The 16,764-nt window shown below is 41.2% G+C and overlaps 1 protein-coding gene across 15 annotated transcripts in view; it reads right to left on the bottom strand.

Moving 5' to 3' along the window:
* LOC120314980 (disks large homolog 2-like) overlaps window positions 1–16,764 on the bottom strand; it is an 899,194-nt gene that overhangs the window by 112,330 nt on the left and 770,100 nt on the right. For all 15 annotated transcript variants that reach the window (XM_039358594.1, XM_039358591.1, XM_039358596.1 and 12 more), the window contains one exon: window positions 5,600–5,650. In XM_039358594.1, coding sequence (XP_039214528.1) covers window positions 5,600–5,650 — 51 coding nt within the window. The remainder of the gene's footprint in view (window positions 1–5,599; window positions 5,651–16,764) is intronic.

The raw sequence follows: 16,764 nt of genomic DNA on the forward strand, positions 1-16,764 counted from the left end.
TGAATTTTTACTGCGAGTGACTCACAGCTGGTAGTGACCACATCTCCAAACTACGCAAGAGCTATTTTCTCCTGTGCTTGTTTTTCAGCTGTGGGTTTTGCTAAGAAATGGAAGGCTGCAAGCAAACACTCATTTTCTATCATTTGCAAGTTAACACGAAGGCTAATCCATTATCTCTGCCAGGTCAAGCTGCAGTGATGCGCACGAATCATATTGGCCTTCATTCCAAATAAATGAATAACTGGATGCATCCATTCAAAACAATCTGGCGTTCCAAAATATTATCTTGAGATGCTCGTGTGCTGTTCAATGACCTTTTGATACTCCAATTAAGGAGAGATGATTAAAAATGCCCCAATAACTCAGGGACAGAAATGTCCTCTGCCATTTCCCATTATTCTTTGTGATGATCTAGTCAATCTTGTTTAATCATTTTCAGTGTGATGGGAATATAATTCTGTGTTAGACCCACTCTAGAGGAATTCATAATCAATTGAGTATTGGCAATTTATATATATATATATATATATATATATATATATATATATATATATATATATATATATATACCTCAGAAAACATATATATACATATGCTGGAAAATTTGCATAAAAATACGACTCCTGGGCATGTCTATGGTACGAATAAAATACGAACACCAGGAGAATATAAATATAAAAATATACTTTACTAAAAGCTGCCAAGCTTTCGTTTGGAAACTCCAAACATCATCAGGGCTAAGGAGCCAGTAAACAATGATGACTTAAATGGGTTTTGCCGGCATCTGCACCGGCTCATGGACCGCGTCACTGGTCCCGGCCGGTTAATTAGTGTTCCAGATGTTTCTTTATTACTCTCCTTGCGCTTCCTTCTATGGTTCTTCCGGATCATTCCTTCCACTATCTCATTACTAACATTCATCTCCTCTACCACCCCTTTATCCTTATTTCCTTCCATAGTACTGACCCTCATCCCTTTTTTGTTTTCATTTTCCACCCTGGGGGCATCCGTTTCTCCTCTATCAGTATTACAGGCCTCTCTGGGCTCACAGACGCTCCCCCCCACACACGGTTTTCTCAATCCCTGCTCCACACCCTTTCTTCTCACTCCTCCACTATCATGAGTAACTTTCATACGGGTGTTGTATATTTGGGGGTCTATGCCCTCCTCCTCCGTCCTGGCAATCTTCGTGTTGACAGTTCTCCACCGTTCCATTTGTTTGCTGCGTGATCGGGTGCTTACTCCGCCTCTCAATTCATCATCCCCCCTCCTCCCTATCACACGCTCTTCCCCATTGCTGGTAGGAACGGCATTCAGGCGGATGCACGAAGCTGAAAACACCATTCAGGCGGATGCACGAAGCTGAAAACACCAGCCTGAAGATGACGAATGGGACTTCGTCGAAACGTCGCCAAGACACTTCCAATTTTACGCAGGACAAAACCCGAACAACCAAAGACCTACATACAAACACCCGCGAAAACCTCAGAATATATATATGTATGTATGTATGTATGTATGTATGTATGTATGTATATGTATATGTATATATTGGGGCAGTAATAAAAGTATCTGAACACCAGGATAAAAATCTTAAACCAAAGCTGTTTAATCTACAAAAGTACTAAGCTTTCGTTGGCCAAACTACCGACATCGTCAGAGTGTAAAAACGCTAGATCCGGGAGTTTGTTTATATAACTGGCCGCCTCTGTGCTCTAACCCTTGAACGGATCATTTGTTCACTCATTAGTACCGGCCGTGCTGTTCTTAAAGGGCTGTGCTTGTCAATGCATCAGTAGCTTCCAAGGTTGCTTCCCTGCCCCCAGTCATTGTTATTCCCCTGGTGTGTGTGTGAGTGCCCAGGGGGCGGCTATCAGGTTGCTCCTGCTCTTCTCCCCCCCATCCCACTTATCCTGGGCTGTCCCCGTGTCTTCATCACCAAACTATCTATCCTACGCTTTTCAGATGTCATTCTCACATTTGCTAGTCTATTATTCCCCCTGTGCGTGTACCAGCACCTGGGTAGTAAATCCCCTGTTGTTGGGGTTCTTCACTCCCCCCCCCCGTGCTGCCTTCGGTGAGGTGTGCATATCCACCAGTGGGATGGCTGTCTGATGCGCCCTTGGGGTTGCTCCTCCGCTTGTCAGGCTCCTTTTCTCCTCGGCGCATGTGCGGGAGCGCAGGTAGTAGCTGTCTCGTCATTTGTCTTCGATGTTTCTCGCTCTTCTCGTGGCCAGTCGTGAGAACATCGAAGACAAACGACATATATATATTATAATTATAATTCAAGGACCTGTACTTTACATATTCTGAGAATATATATATGTAATGCTTTTAGTAATATAGACCTAATGCAGGGCACTGCTTCTCTTTTAGAGACATTGCACATTCTCAGAATATGTAAAGTACAGGTCCTTGAATTATAATCATTCGCTTAGCAACCATTGTAACAAAAATAAAAAAGGTCATTTAGAACCGGTCCTTGCATTTCTGTCACAGCATCCCCACAATCATGGGATTAAATGTCTATGGAGATTTAAAAGAAGGCAAATGACCAGCTGTCTGCAAGGAGTATAAATCTTTCCATTCCCCACCATCCAGCTAGAGCTGAAGAAGCTTCTTGGATGAGAAGCGAAACGTTTTCAAAGGAAAATAAGGAAGTCCAGTTGCCTCCTGAAAAAGCACCTTTGGGACAATCATGACCTGGATGACTGAGAATCTCCATAAACCTGTGGCTATGCACTTTGGGATGAACATCCTCTGAATGGGAGTATAAACGGATGTCCAGAATACTCTGCAGAACCATTTGCACTTCAGTTTGAGATGCAGACAATACAGACTCAACCCCAACAGCCTGCACCTGTCTTCAACAGTGAAGGGACCCAGGGCAGAAAATATCCAGCAGGCAAGAAGGCTCCACACCCAACTGCACCACTCAAGTGACCTTGAGGACCCAGATAAACCTCCAAGTGGCCTCAACAACCCTCTGAAAGAATGCAAATGGCTACAAGGAGTATAAATCTTTCCATCCTTCACTATCCATCTTCTCCTCTTGGATGAGAAGCAAAATGTCTTCAAAGAAAAACAAGAAAGTCCAGTTGCCTCCTGAAAAAAGCACCTTTGGGACGGTCACGGGGTTAAAATTCAGGTGCTTGGCAACTGACATGTATTTACACCAGTTGTAGCCTCCCAGGATCATGTGATCGCTGTTTCGGACCTTCCCAGCATGCTTCTGAGAAGCAAAGTCAACGAGGGAAGCCAGAATCGCCTAACCGTCCCGCAATTCACTTAATAGCTGCAGCGATCTATTTAATAACCCTGACTAAAAGGTGGTCAAATTGGGCATGACTCACTTCATAACCACCTTGCTCAGCACAAGGAAATTCTGGTCCCAAATTGTGGTCATAAGTCGAGGTTTACCTGTCTACTATACGGAAATGCAAAAACAGAGCATGTCATTGCAAGGTCTTCTAACCTTCTAAGACTACAAAGCCCAGATATTTTGGGAAGTAAGTTCAGGGCGGCTTCCGACAAGAAGAGCACAACAAAGAGGCTGAAATACCCACAGCAAATTGACAACACATGGGTGAAGGTTCGTTCTCCAAGCTTGGGGTTTGGTTTCCAAATGTTTCGTTACCAGGCTAGGTAATATCTGTAGCGGAGTTCAGGGGAAGTCGGTGTTGGTGTTCTTCTGCTTATAAAAGGGCTTCAAGTGTGAGTATGTGGAGTTGGACACATCGACCTACAACCAGCCTACGAATCCCTCAGAATCCAAATCAACCACACAGCCAACCAGAGACAGCACAGATCCTCAACCATCCCGCACAATCCCCCACTTCCACCACCAACAACATCCAAGCTTCAGATACTTGCCATTGTTGCAAACTGATAACATCTCCATGGGCTGAGAAAGAAGGATTGGCCCAAGAGCACAGCTGGCTTCATCGCTAAGGTGGGACTAGAACTCAGGGTTACCTGGTTTCTAGTATGATGCCTTAAACCACTACACCAAATTAGCCCTTTGGTTTGAGGTGAGTAGCCAAGAAAACAATCACTTTTTGAGGAAAGAAACTGGATAAAACTACTGTCAACCTATGAGGATTGCTTGCATTAGGACCGCTATGCTTCTTCTAGCTTGCCTACGGTTGCAAGGGGTGGAGGGAAAGGTTTGGAATGCATAGGTGGATTTTATCTGGATGGGAACCAAGGTCACCGAAAAGATGCTGTGGTGGACAGAGACGTTCGTCTCATAACAACTGCCTGAGGATTAATTAGACAATGTGTCCTGAACTGTCAGAGAGAGGAAGGGAATTTTTACTCTTTTAATAATCTTTTTCCCGTCATATTGCCAGAGCTGGTTTTCAACTCTTTAGTGCCGGTATGCTGTCCCCAATAAAGTTTTGCATTAGAGATCTAAATGATACTGGTGTATTTACTTTGTTGGGACCGTAAGCCGGAACCTTGACAACTAATTTATTGGCTATGTTCACACACATGCTTAACCAGTGAGTTACGGGTTTTGCAGATGTTTTTGAATAATATCCTAAGCTTGATTAGTCTTAGCCTTTGCTAGTCATGTAGTCGTTTAATGGATCGACTCAGGACAATATCTTTGGTTATTTTTATGGTTCACTGTATCCTGTGAATGCAGAAAATGAATGAATTCAGCATTCAGCTTAAAAAGGGGATGGAAGAATATAGCCACTACACAAATGGTAAATAACTAGTCCTCAATTTATGACTGGTGTCCTATCTCCCTGGGGGTACTTACAACCCAGTTCTGAAGTTCTGAAGACTGCCCCCTCCAATCATGTGACTGCATGTTTGGTTATTGCCATTCGGTCCCCTATTTACGGTCATTTGCGGCATCCCACAGTCACATAACCATGTTTTATGATGCTTTTGTTGAAAACTGGCATTTACTTGTATTTTCTGCCAAAACTGGCCCAGAGGGGACCATTGTTTCATTGAATGACCATGGTATTTGCTTAACGACTGCTGCCAAAAAGATCACAAAATCAAGTCGGTCATGTGGGTGACCCATATTAAAAACCCTTATGATTTATGACGATGATGGGCAGACTCCATTACCATCTTAAGTCAAGGACTACCTGTATATGCCTCCCTATGAATGGACCTTTCGTTAAAATAAAACAAATTCAGAAATATTGCTGCGAAATACAAAGAACAGCTGATAAATTTTTAACCACCATACGTAATAGTGTCATCATTTTAAAATAAAAGGGCAAGTAACTATTTAAAGCAGGGGTGTCAAACTGCCGCCCCTGCAGGCCTGACACGTCACCAGGAAACCACGCCCACCCCATTGTTGGCAATGGGGAAAAAGCTCCGATACGTTGCGCGACGTCACTTGACGTCGCGAGTTTGACATGTCTGGTTTAAAGGAAAAGCTCCTTTGCAATTCACCATGTAGTTTTGAGATTTCGAACCCGTAATAAATCTGCATTGATAGGCTTTTGTCACCACTAAATAATGTAACTTCCCCTCAAATGGTATAATAATAAAGGGCGCCTTCCAACATGCTGTTTTATTTGTATTTCTGACAATGTCTCTCCAGGTTGAAACATAATTAACTTACCCTTTCCAGTGTAATTTCTTCAAATTCATATTCAATCTCTGTACCGTTGACCTAAAAATGATATAAAGAAAATCTATTAATACCTGTGGGAAACATGTTTTCTGGAGGGTTAATGTTCTTTCAAATGTGATTAAGCATAACGTTACAATTTATTTATTTATTTATTTTAAAAAGGTCAGTGCGACTTTCTCATTCAAATCAGTGAAACATTTTATCCAGGGAACAGCGGACTTGCAGTTATGTTAACAGGAAAACTCTCTCCATGAGAACTGATCTGTCAAACACTGGGACAATAGTCCTCAGTTTGGCAACCTTTCATTTAGTGACCGTTTGAAGTTAGAACGGCACTGAAAAATGTGACTTCTGACCGTTTTTTCACACTTACGACCATAGTAGCATCCCCCTGGTCATGTGATCAAAATTCAGATGCTTGGCAACTGACTCATGTTTGTGACGGTTGCAGAGTTCCGGAGTCATGTGACCCCCTTTTCCGATCTTCTGACAGGCAAAATGGAGAAGCCCAACTCCCTTTAACAACCAAGTAATACTAAATTAGCAACTGCAGCGATTCCCTTAACAACTGTGGCAAGAAAGTTCATAAAATGGGGCAAAATTCCCTTGACAACTGTCTCACTTAGCAACAGAAAATCTTGGGCTCACTTGTGGTCATAAGTCAGAGACTACCTGTATTTTAAATCCCTTTTCCTAATCATTTCTAGTGGGCTTAGATGTGGGACTAACAGGAATTCACAGGGCTATAGGCCAGAGGTCTTCAAACATGGCCCTTTTATGATTCGTGGATTTCAACTCCCAGAATTCCTCAGCCAGGCATGCTGGCAGAGGAATTCTGGGAGTTGTAGTCCACAAGTCATAAAAGGGCCAAGTTTGAAGACCCTTGTTATAGGCTAAAGATTTTTTTTTAAAAAAAAATAAAAAATTCTGTGGTCGTAATTCATGAAGTCACTAATAAGTGAGCTTGACTGAAAAAGACTTTACCTTTTTTAATTGATTGATTCATTTGTTCATTATCTGTTATCAAGCCAGCCTTGATTCTTTGCAACTGCATACTTTTTTTTGCAAGGTGATACCTTTCTTACTTAACCCAAAAGGGGTGGGGTGGGGGAACTATTTTACCTTTTACCTAACAATAAATGTCTCGGGATAAATTCCATATTTTTTTTTCTAGTTTACCAAGTTCTACACAAGTAAAATTTAATCCTTTTGAAGTTTCATTGAATGCCTTGTCCCTGTTTAGTTGTTGTTCAAGTATTTACATTTTAATCCGCATTTTGGGACTTGACTACGGTTTCAAAGATCGAGTGAAAAAGACTCATTTTGGACTGGGTTAGAACAGTTCAAAGAGATCTGAGACCAGCTTAGATAATGAACAAAGCTTCTACAATGAGGCCTCTCTCCATGTTTAAAAGCTCAATAATCCCGTCCATGCCTAAGACTCTGTACCCTTGTCCGTAATACCTTAACATAAATTGCTATCATTATATTTTAATACCAGCTTCAGACAATGTATTTAGTGTCCTCTTCTACCTTGCTAGCTCTCTTCAGTGACGTTTTTTTTTTCCTTTGCTTCGTCAATACTGCCAGCTTTCCTTTGTGTTAAAAAGCAGTCCTCAAGAGTTGCGCAAAAAGACTGGTCAACATCTTTCTGACCCCTTGCATAATGTCAGAATTATGAAAATGAGGACTTATATAACCCATGGATTGCCCGCGCAGTATTCTTAATGCAAGAAAACGGAGGAACGAAAAACAAACAAACAGAAAAGACATTTTCAAAGTAAGCTATTCTATGGGATCATTTTTTCCCAATGGCATATGGTGACTGTTTATAAATTTGCTTCTGAGTTACCATAAGATACAGTGGTGAACAGGAGATAGAATGGAATGGAACGGAACGGAACAGAATAGAATAGAGCTGGAAGGGACCTTGGAGGTCTTCTAGTCCAGCCTCCCACTCAAGCAGGATAACCTAGTATACAATCTCAGACAAGTGACTGTCCAGTCTCTTCTTAAAAACCTCCTCCTCCTCCTCCTCCTCCTCCTCTGCAACGTTGCTAATTCTCTTTCCCTTCATTGGGAGCTATATATAATAGTTTTGATGACAAATCTGCCCCCTTTAAAGGCAATTATCTTTTCTGTAATAAGAAATAAGAGCCACCTAATTGGTTTACCAGAATTCAATAATGCCATAATCACTTCTGTAGTGTTTAGTGGATTTACTAGCCACCTTCATAAATGTTTGACTCACTTTGTATTCCATCTAGTTTTCCATTTTCTGACTTTAGGGAATTCTCACATATAATTAAGTCTTCCATATAGAACACTCAGTGTCCGATATAGCAAGTTTAGTTTGGAACATTGGATATAACATTCTGTTGCTGGTGATTTTATTTTTCAGTTGATTGTGTTATTAACATCTTCTTCCTCAGATTGTATTCAATGTCATTGTCCTAATATAGAAATTGTTTCTTAGTCTGTGACTTCGTCCTTCCCTTCACCCACAATTCATGAAGAAGCTTTCCAGACTCCATGTTGTAAGTAGAGGTAGACCTCAACATACGATTGACTTCCCAGGGCTATTTACAACCTGGATTTGAAATTTGTTCGCCCACCCCCCATATATATGTTATTAAGTTTTGTAGGGATAGGGTTAGAGTTAAGGTTAGGATTAGGGTTAGGATTAGGGTTGTTTTTTTTTTAAATAACATTCTTAATATTTAGCAAACAGCATATTGTCTGGGTTCAAGCATTTAAAAAACAATAAGAGTTAATTTCTATATTATCATAATCAATATATTAGTTAATCGCTCAATAGTCTTTTTCTTACTAGTATATATTCAGTGTTACATAGTACATATCATGTTCCTTTCTCTCTAACTCGCTTTTTTAGCCTGGATTTGAAATTCTAATGGCTGCCCCCCCCCCATCCAGTCACATGATCGCGTCTGAGGCACTTTGTAATTAGCTCTAGTTATGGGTATTTACAGCATCCCGGAGTCACATGACCACAATTTACAACATTTTTTTTGTCAGTTTCCTTTGCTTCTTGTCCTACCTGCTTTAGGTAATACAAATCCCCTCTTCCTGTGGCACCCCTGAGATATCGGAACTCTTCTATCATGTCACCCATAGTCCTTCTTTTCATTCAACTAGACTTATCCAATTCCTGCAACCGTTCTTTTTAAGTTTTAACCTCCAGTCACCTAATTGTCTTTATTACTCTTCTCTTCACTCTTTCTGGAGTCTCAAAATCTTTTTTACATCATGGCAACGAAAACTGGATACAGTATTCCTTGTGTAGTCTTACCATGGCATTATAAAGCAGTACTAATACTTTGTGTGATCTTGATTCTATCCCTATTAATAGGATAGGATAGGATAGGATAGGATAGGAGAATGGAATGGAATGGAACAGGCTAGGACAGGACAGGATACAGGTCAGCAACCTGTGGCTCCAGAGCTGCATGTGGTTCTTTGAGCCTTCCCCTGCGGCTCCCAGCCTCCTCTGCCATTTGCAGAAAGAGACAGACAGGCACTTGCACCTCTCTCTCTCTCTCTCTCTCTCTCTCTCTCTCTCTCTCTCTCTCTGTGTGTGTGTGTGTGTGTGTGTGTGTGTTGCTCTATGTGTGTGTGTCTGTGAGTGTAAAAAAAAGAGAGTGGACTCACGGTGTTCTCTAAGAGCTGAAAAGCTTTTTGGGCGTGGCTCCTCCCTTTGCTGTCTCAGCAGGAAGCAGGAAGGGCAGGAGAGAGTTAGCTAGCCCAGCTATGCTGACTCAGGAATTCTGGGAATTGAAATCCATGAGTCATAAAAGAGCCCAGGTTGCCTACCTCTGAGCTTGTTGGAGAACAGCTTGAAGCCAGCTTGCCAGATGAGCAGAAGATTGGAGAGAGGGAGGGAGGGAGAGAGAGAGAGGAAAGAGAGAAAAAGAAAGAATGGGGGAAGAGGACTGGCAGACCAAGGGCAGAAAGAGAGAGAGAGAGAGGGAGAGAGAGAAAAGGAGAAAGAGAGGGAGGGGGGGGAGACAGAGAGAGAGAGACCCTTTTGACATCTAAAATGAAGATAACACTACATATACCCTTTTTACCTCTATGAGATATGTATGTATGTATGTATGTGCATGTATATGTATGTATGTATATGTGTGTGTATGTATATATATATGTATGTATGTATGTATATGTGTGTGTGTGTGTGTATGTGTATGTGTATATATATATATATATATATATTAAAAAAGGATATATGCAGTGTTATCTTCATTTTAGATATCAAAAGGGTTTTGCGGCTCCCAGTGTTTTGTTTTCAGTGGGAAACAGGTCCAAGTGGCTCTTTGAGTGTTTTGGGTTGCCTACCCCTGCCCTATACTATACCTGTGCATTTGGTTTTTCTTGCCTAAATGTAGAACTTTACTTTATGAACAACATGGAACCATTTTTACTTTTGTACAGAGGCAAGTTTGCCCTTTTGTCAGAAAACTGCGGTGTTTAAAGACTTAACCACCAAGACATAAACAGTTTTATGGATATTAACCTGCAGGTATCTGCTAGATTAGTCTATAAGCACAGTCAAGCAAACAGGTCCATTTCAATCTTAGTTTTCTAGGATGAGCAGCCGGTAGAAAAACAGGACAACCACCTGGCAGTTATTGTTTAGGACTGCTTTTATTTTCTAATCCAGTCAATCTTTTGGAGGAAATTATTCCGATCAAGTACACATGAGACAAAGTTAATTTGTACAACCATGGAGAGGTTTTGCTTCTCCAGTGCAGTGGGAATATGGACGTGCCTTGCTTGATGGAAGGCTGATTATAAATTGAGCTATAGTCCAGGTGTTTCTCATTAAGCTCGTGGTTCTTGGTTAGTGAGTCCCTCAATTATGTAAGGTACGATTTAAAAAATGAAGAGTCTCAAAGGTTTTATGGGTATATAAAATACCCATCCTTCCACAAGTACTCCTCAACTTATAACCACAACTGCAATTAGACTTTCCGTTGCTAAGCAAGGCGGATGCGAAGTCAGTTTTATCGTCTTCTTTGCCACCCTTTTAAGTGATTTATTGCGGTTGTTAAGTGAATCGCATGGTCGTTCAGCGAGTCCAGCTTCCTCCATTGACTTGGTTTGTAGGAAGCTGGCTGGGTAGGTTGCAAATCTACTAGATCATATGATCCCAGGATAAATACATGCCAGTGGGCCAAGCGCCCACATTTTGATTACTTGATCATGTGAGGATCAGTTGTAATTCATTTTTTTCAGTGCCCTGGCCACTTCAAATGGTCACTAAATGAATGTCTGTAAGTCAAGGATTACCTGTATTCCCTTTCTTGGCAAGTAGTTGTTAAATTAGCAGCACGGTTGTTAAGTCAATATGGCTTCCCCATAGAAGTTGCTTGTCATAAGGTCCCAAAAGGGGATCACATGACCCTAGGACATAGAAACCGTCATAAACACATGTCAGTTGCCAAGCATCTGAATTTTGATCACGTGACCATAAGGATGCTGTGACGGTCATAAGCGAGAAAAATGGTCGTAACTCACTTTTTTCAGTGTATTGTAACCTTGAACAGTCACTAAACAAATGGTCATACGTTGAGGGCCACCCGTACCAAAATACTCCCTGGGAATTCTGGGAACTGAAGTCCACACGTCTTGAAGTTGCCAAATGGGAAAAACACTGATTTAGAATAATAGTATCATAGAACGATGGAATTGGGATGGAAAAGGCAAAATAGGTGGCAAATAAATTTAATAACCAACAAGCAAACAAACAAATAAAACGTATCCCAAATCTCTGCAAGCTGCAGGAAAACCAATTAAGCTATTTAGAGACTTAGGGCTTTCTAACCTGTTCTTAAACTCTTCACAAGCATAGAATTTCTGACATTGTCACATGGGACTCAGCCATTCAACTTTTGAAAATATCTGTGCTTTGGTGGCTTGGTGTTTTTTTTTTCCCCCTTCTGTCTTTTTGACAAAGAGGAGACAAAGTTCAAAATGACAATACGGTACAGTGGAAGGAAAAAAAAAACGTATTTATTTTGTATGCAAGGTAGCTGAGAGGCATAAGATCTCCCTTTGATTTAGTTTATTGGTAAATCTGATAGAAAAGAAGTGAAGGGCATATTGTCTATTGCAGTGTTTCTCAACCTTGACCTTTTTAAGGCATGTGGACTTCAACTCCCAGAATTCCACAGCCAGCAATGCTGGCTGTGGAATTCTGGGAGTTGAAGTCCACATGCCTTAAAATGGTCAAGGTTGAGAAACACTGGTCTATTGAGAGGAATGAATGTCTATTGCCCAAAGCAAAAATGTCTATGAAAGTGCTTCTGAGTAAAATAAAGATAAATGTGGAACGCAGTAAGGATGTGATACTTAAAAAGAGCCAAAACGAGAAGAGGTTGGCTCAAAAATAGATGGATGTAAATGAATGGTAGCCTGAACACAAAGACAAATGATTAATAGAAAAGAAGTACTTTGAGATGATTTGATCACAGAGACTGACAAAGTGAACTGAATCCAAAACAAATATTTGAAGAAAAATGGGTAGGAGAGATACATGAAAGCTGAGGTCAACTAGTGCTTATAAATTCCTGAAACACAAAGCGGCGAGAAGCTTAAAGAACAGGAGTCAGTGCACGAAGCAATATAGAAATTCATTTATTTATTAGATTTTTATACTTATTTACTTATTTATAAGTTATTTGAGGCAGTGAACATTATTAATATGTCTCTTTCTTCCTATATTCCCTACGACAATAATCCTTTGAGGTGGGTTGGGCTGAGAGACAGGACTAGAACTCACTGTCTCCTCTTGATTGGCCCAAAGTCACCGAGTTGGCTTTTATGCCTAAGGTGGGACTAGAACTTACAGTCTTCTGGTTTCCAGGTTAACACCTTAACCACTACACCAAAGGTATGGATAGATATAGCAAACGGTGAATCCAGCATTTCAAAATAGTGGCCACAACAATGAAGTAGAAAATGTATACTTTTTTTTACTTCAGTTGCATGATTGTGGTTCCCATCTTGATATTTTCTGTAGAAGCTCCAAGTGTTTGTGTAAACTAGACGTAACTATCTTGCTAAACGAACGAATTGGATTTTAAAATGATTTCCATTGTCCTCCTGAAAATAAACCATTGATACTATCACCCACCTCATAGAATTACTCTTCCCTGACAAGCCCGGTTTCTGAACCAAATAAAGGAAATGCACATATTATTGCAATCTTTAATTAAATCCTTAATCTCGGCAGTTATGATTTTTGTTTCCACAATAACAGATGCTGCAGGCAGGTATAAAACACCATACGGAATATATTAAGGGAAACAAATATCCAAGTATGAGAGTTTTGATCAGCAGAGTCTATTAAGAATATTCTACCAAATCACCTCAACTCAATTAAGTTATTTATTTATTTATATAAATAATACAACTGCATAACGAGGAAAGAATCTAAAAGCTGCTTAAAATGAGTCCTCATCCATCTTGGAGTAAATTAAACAGGTTAGCAGATGAATGAAAACAAAAGGACACAGGCACTGTGGTCCTTGACTTACGACCACAAATGAGTCCCAAATTTCCATGGATAAGCAAAACAGTTGTTAAGTGAATTTTGTCCCATTTTACAAGCTTTCTTGCTGCAGTTGTTAAGTTAGTACGGCAAGATGATTGTGAAGTGAATCTGGCTTCCCCATTGACTTCGCTTGTCAGACGGTCACAAAAGGTGATCACATGATCCCGGGACATTGCAACCATCATAAATACCTGCCAGCTGACAAGCCTCCGAATTTTGATCACGTGACCATGGGGATGCTGCAATGGTTGTAAACGTGGAAAATGGTCATAAATCACTTTATTCAGTACCGTTGTAACCTCAAACGGTCACTAATGAATAGTTGTACGCCGAGGACTACCTGTATGTATTTCTTTAACTGAAGTTTTCTTTAAGTGAAATGTGGGCAATGGTTTTCAAAGTTAGGTTTCTAACTTCCATGGCCAAAACCCCCACTTGCTAGGAATTTTAAGAGTCGCCCTTCAGTGAATCAGGAATCTGTCAAATAGCAAATTCTAAAACAATATTGACAATAGGCTGGCTTGCTGTCAGGGGCCAAGCCATTAACTTAAGGTAACAAAATCTTAGAATGAGCAGAACTGGTCAGAAAACCTAATAAACAGACCATGTTTGTTTAGTTAATTGTGATTTTTAACTGGGGCGTAAGAGAGGATGTTTTGCTGAAAACTCCTATCTCATACTTCTTAGTAAGGAAGGCAAGTTAAATTAGTTTTGTAACTTTCTGTGAGCAGCAAGGCCGTTTTCCATGCATCAATGACTTCAGCTCTGTACAATCATTGAGGTTTTACACCAGATTGAGTTTTTAAACAGATCTATCTTTCACTGTCCTTGTTTTTCCAAGGCTTTTTTTAGTACAGTTGTACCGTATATTGCTTTGTATTCTAAAGCATGAGTGAGTAAGTATGCAGGTCGTCTTTAACTTACAACCAATTAGTGACCGTTCAAAGTTACAACGGCACTGAAAAAAGTGACTTGTGATCGTTTTTCACACTTACGACCGTTGCAGCATCCCCATGGTCCCGTGATCAAAATTTAGACGCTTAGCAACTGGCTCATATTTATGACCGTTGAAGTGTCCTGCGATCATGTGATCCCCTTTTGCGACCTTCCAACAAGCAAAGTCAATGGGGAAGCCAGATTCAGTTCACAACCGTGTTGCTAATTTAACAGTGGCAGTGATTCGCTTAACAATTGTGGCAAGAAAGGTCGTAAAATGGGGCAAAACTCACTTAACCAATGTCTCACATACCAACGGAAATGTTGGGGAGTATCTGTAGGCCAGAATGGTACAGAGCCCATAAAATCTGGAGTCACAATTCACGTAGTCTTCAGCTAAGAAACGGTTGCTTAGCAACGGTTTGAAGTTACGGTAGGCCTCCCCCAAATGGTACTTATGATCCTGATTTGAAATTTTGATGGCTGCCCCTGGTGGACACAAGATCACACATTTTTGAGTGCTCAACAACTGGTCCACGTTTAGGGCCATTTGCAATGTCCTCTGGTGAAATGATAACGATTTATGACTTTATCTTTTTTCCTGGAAACCAGCATTTACTTCTGGTTTACAACAAAAATGCCCATTGAGGACAATAGGTTCGCTTAATAACCACCACAAAAATGTTTTAAATTCCTGTTGGTCCCATGCTGACCCACTTAGCCATTGGCATGACCATAGTTCTGGACTTAATTATAGCTGTATAGTCAAGGACCACGTGTGGTTGAAAATCATTAGCAGACTTTCCCTCCATTATGAGGCATGAAGCACATGGAGAAATATAGTATATGATCTAAAATAGCTGAGGGAGGGAGAGAGGGAGGGAGGGAAGGAGGGAGGGAGGGAGGGAAGGAAGGAAGGAAGGAGAGATAGATGGAGGGATGGGTGGGGGGATGGAGGGAAGGAAGGAATGGATGGATAGACAGAAAGGGCAGGAGGGAGGGAGGGAGGGAGGAAGGAGAGATGGATGATTAACAGATGGGTGGGTGGGTGGATGGAGGGAACGAAGGAAGGAGTAAATAGACAGAATGAAAGGGAGGGAGGGAGGGAGGAAGGAAGGAGAGATAGATGGAGAGATGGGTGGGTGGGTGGAGGGAAGGAAGGAAGGAAGGAAGAAGAGATGGATGATTGATGGATGGGTGGGTGGGTGGAGGGAATGAAGGAAGGAGTAAATAGACAGAAGAAAAGGGAGGGAGGGAGGAAGAAAGGAGAGATAGATGGAGAGATGGGTGGGTGGGTGGAGGGAAGGAAGGAAAGAAGGAATGGATAGAAAGAAAGAAAGGGCAGGAGGGAAGGAGGGAGGGAGGGAGGGAGGGAGGGAGGGAGGAAGGAAGGAAGGAAGGAAGGAAGGAAGGAAGGAAGGAAGGAGAGATGGATGATTGATGGATGGGTGGATGGGTGGGTGGGTGGAGGGAACGAAGGAAGGAGTAAATAGACAGAAGAAATGGGAGGGAGGGAGAGAGGGAGGGAGGGAGGGAAGGAAGGAAGGAAGGAAGGAAGGAAGGAAGGAAGGAAGGAAGGAAGGAAGGAAGGAAACCTTTTTCCCAATCTCATCCACGTGTGACACGCTCCTCTGTTCCTTGCAAATTTTCTGTGAATACATACAGTATCGTTTTCTCATTTAAACATGGCATCTTTTATTCTGAACCTTTATTCTAAGAAGGGATTGTAAATTGTTCAGAGTCCTGTTGGATTGAAGCAGCAGCTAAGCCCCAGCAAGCAAATAGTCTCTCTATCTCCCCCCCCCCCAACCACTACATCTCTTAATCCATTCTCCAAATATTCTGTGGCCCTGATCCTTATTTCTTCCATCTCTAACTCTCCAGATGTTGCTGAATTATCATTTCTCAGCATTTCTAGAATGTAAGGGATGCTGAGGATGGTAGATAAGCAATATCTGGAATGGGCAAGATCGCCAATTCTCTGTTTTGGAGCACCTATTTCCTCACAAGACTTGGGTTTTCTTTTCTTTTCTTCTTCCATATTCCGTTTTCTTCATTGCTGTAGCTCACATCGAAAAAATTATGCTTCAAGTCATTCAATTGCCTGCAGTGGGCATGTTGAAGCGATCATGAAAGAGTGTGCCCCAGGGAGAGGAAGAAAGACATTCAATTTCCAGGAAAATAAGTCCTGTGATGTTGGAAATATCACAGAAATGTTAGAATTAATGGGAATTTTGATCCTGAATTCCCTGAAGGCTTCTCTTAAGACTGCAACCGGGAAAAGAGAATTGAACAGTGAGCCAGCTTGAGCTCTGGGACAGGTAACTGCCTTCCATAAGATTAAATTTTATTTATGTTTCGTGGTATTCAATGAAGTATTGATTGGCAGGAGCAAAGAGGCAATGCAGGCCATTAGTTCAACTGCCAAAAATTACCGACTTATAGGTGAAAGTCTAGACAATGGAGTTTCTATACTGTGGGAAAATTATTCTGCCTCAGTTCAGCTGAAGCGCAACCGATCCAATTAAATTTGGGACGAAAGGCCACTAAGAAAAATGTCCTCAGTGGATGTCCCACAGCGGTCAAATGCTTTACTTGGACAGGCTCACTGGTATTTATTTTAACGTCTTTTTTTCAACAA

This window comes from Crotalus tigris, unplaced genomic scaffold, assembly GCF_016545835.1.
Source record: "Crotalus tigris isolate CLP2741 ecotype Arizona unplaced genomic scaffold, ASM1654583v1 scf7180000019031.1477733, whole genome shotgun sequence".
In the NCBI taxonomy this organism is placed as follows: domain Eukaryota; kingdom Metazoa; phylum Chordata; class Lepidosauria; order Squamata; family Viperidae; genus Crotalus; species Crotalus tigris.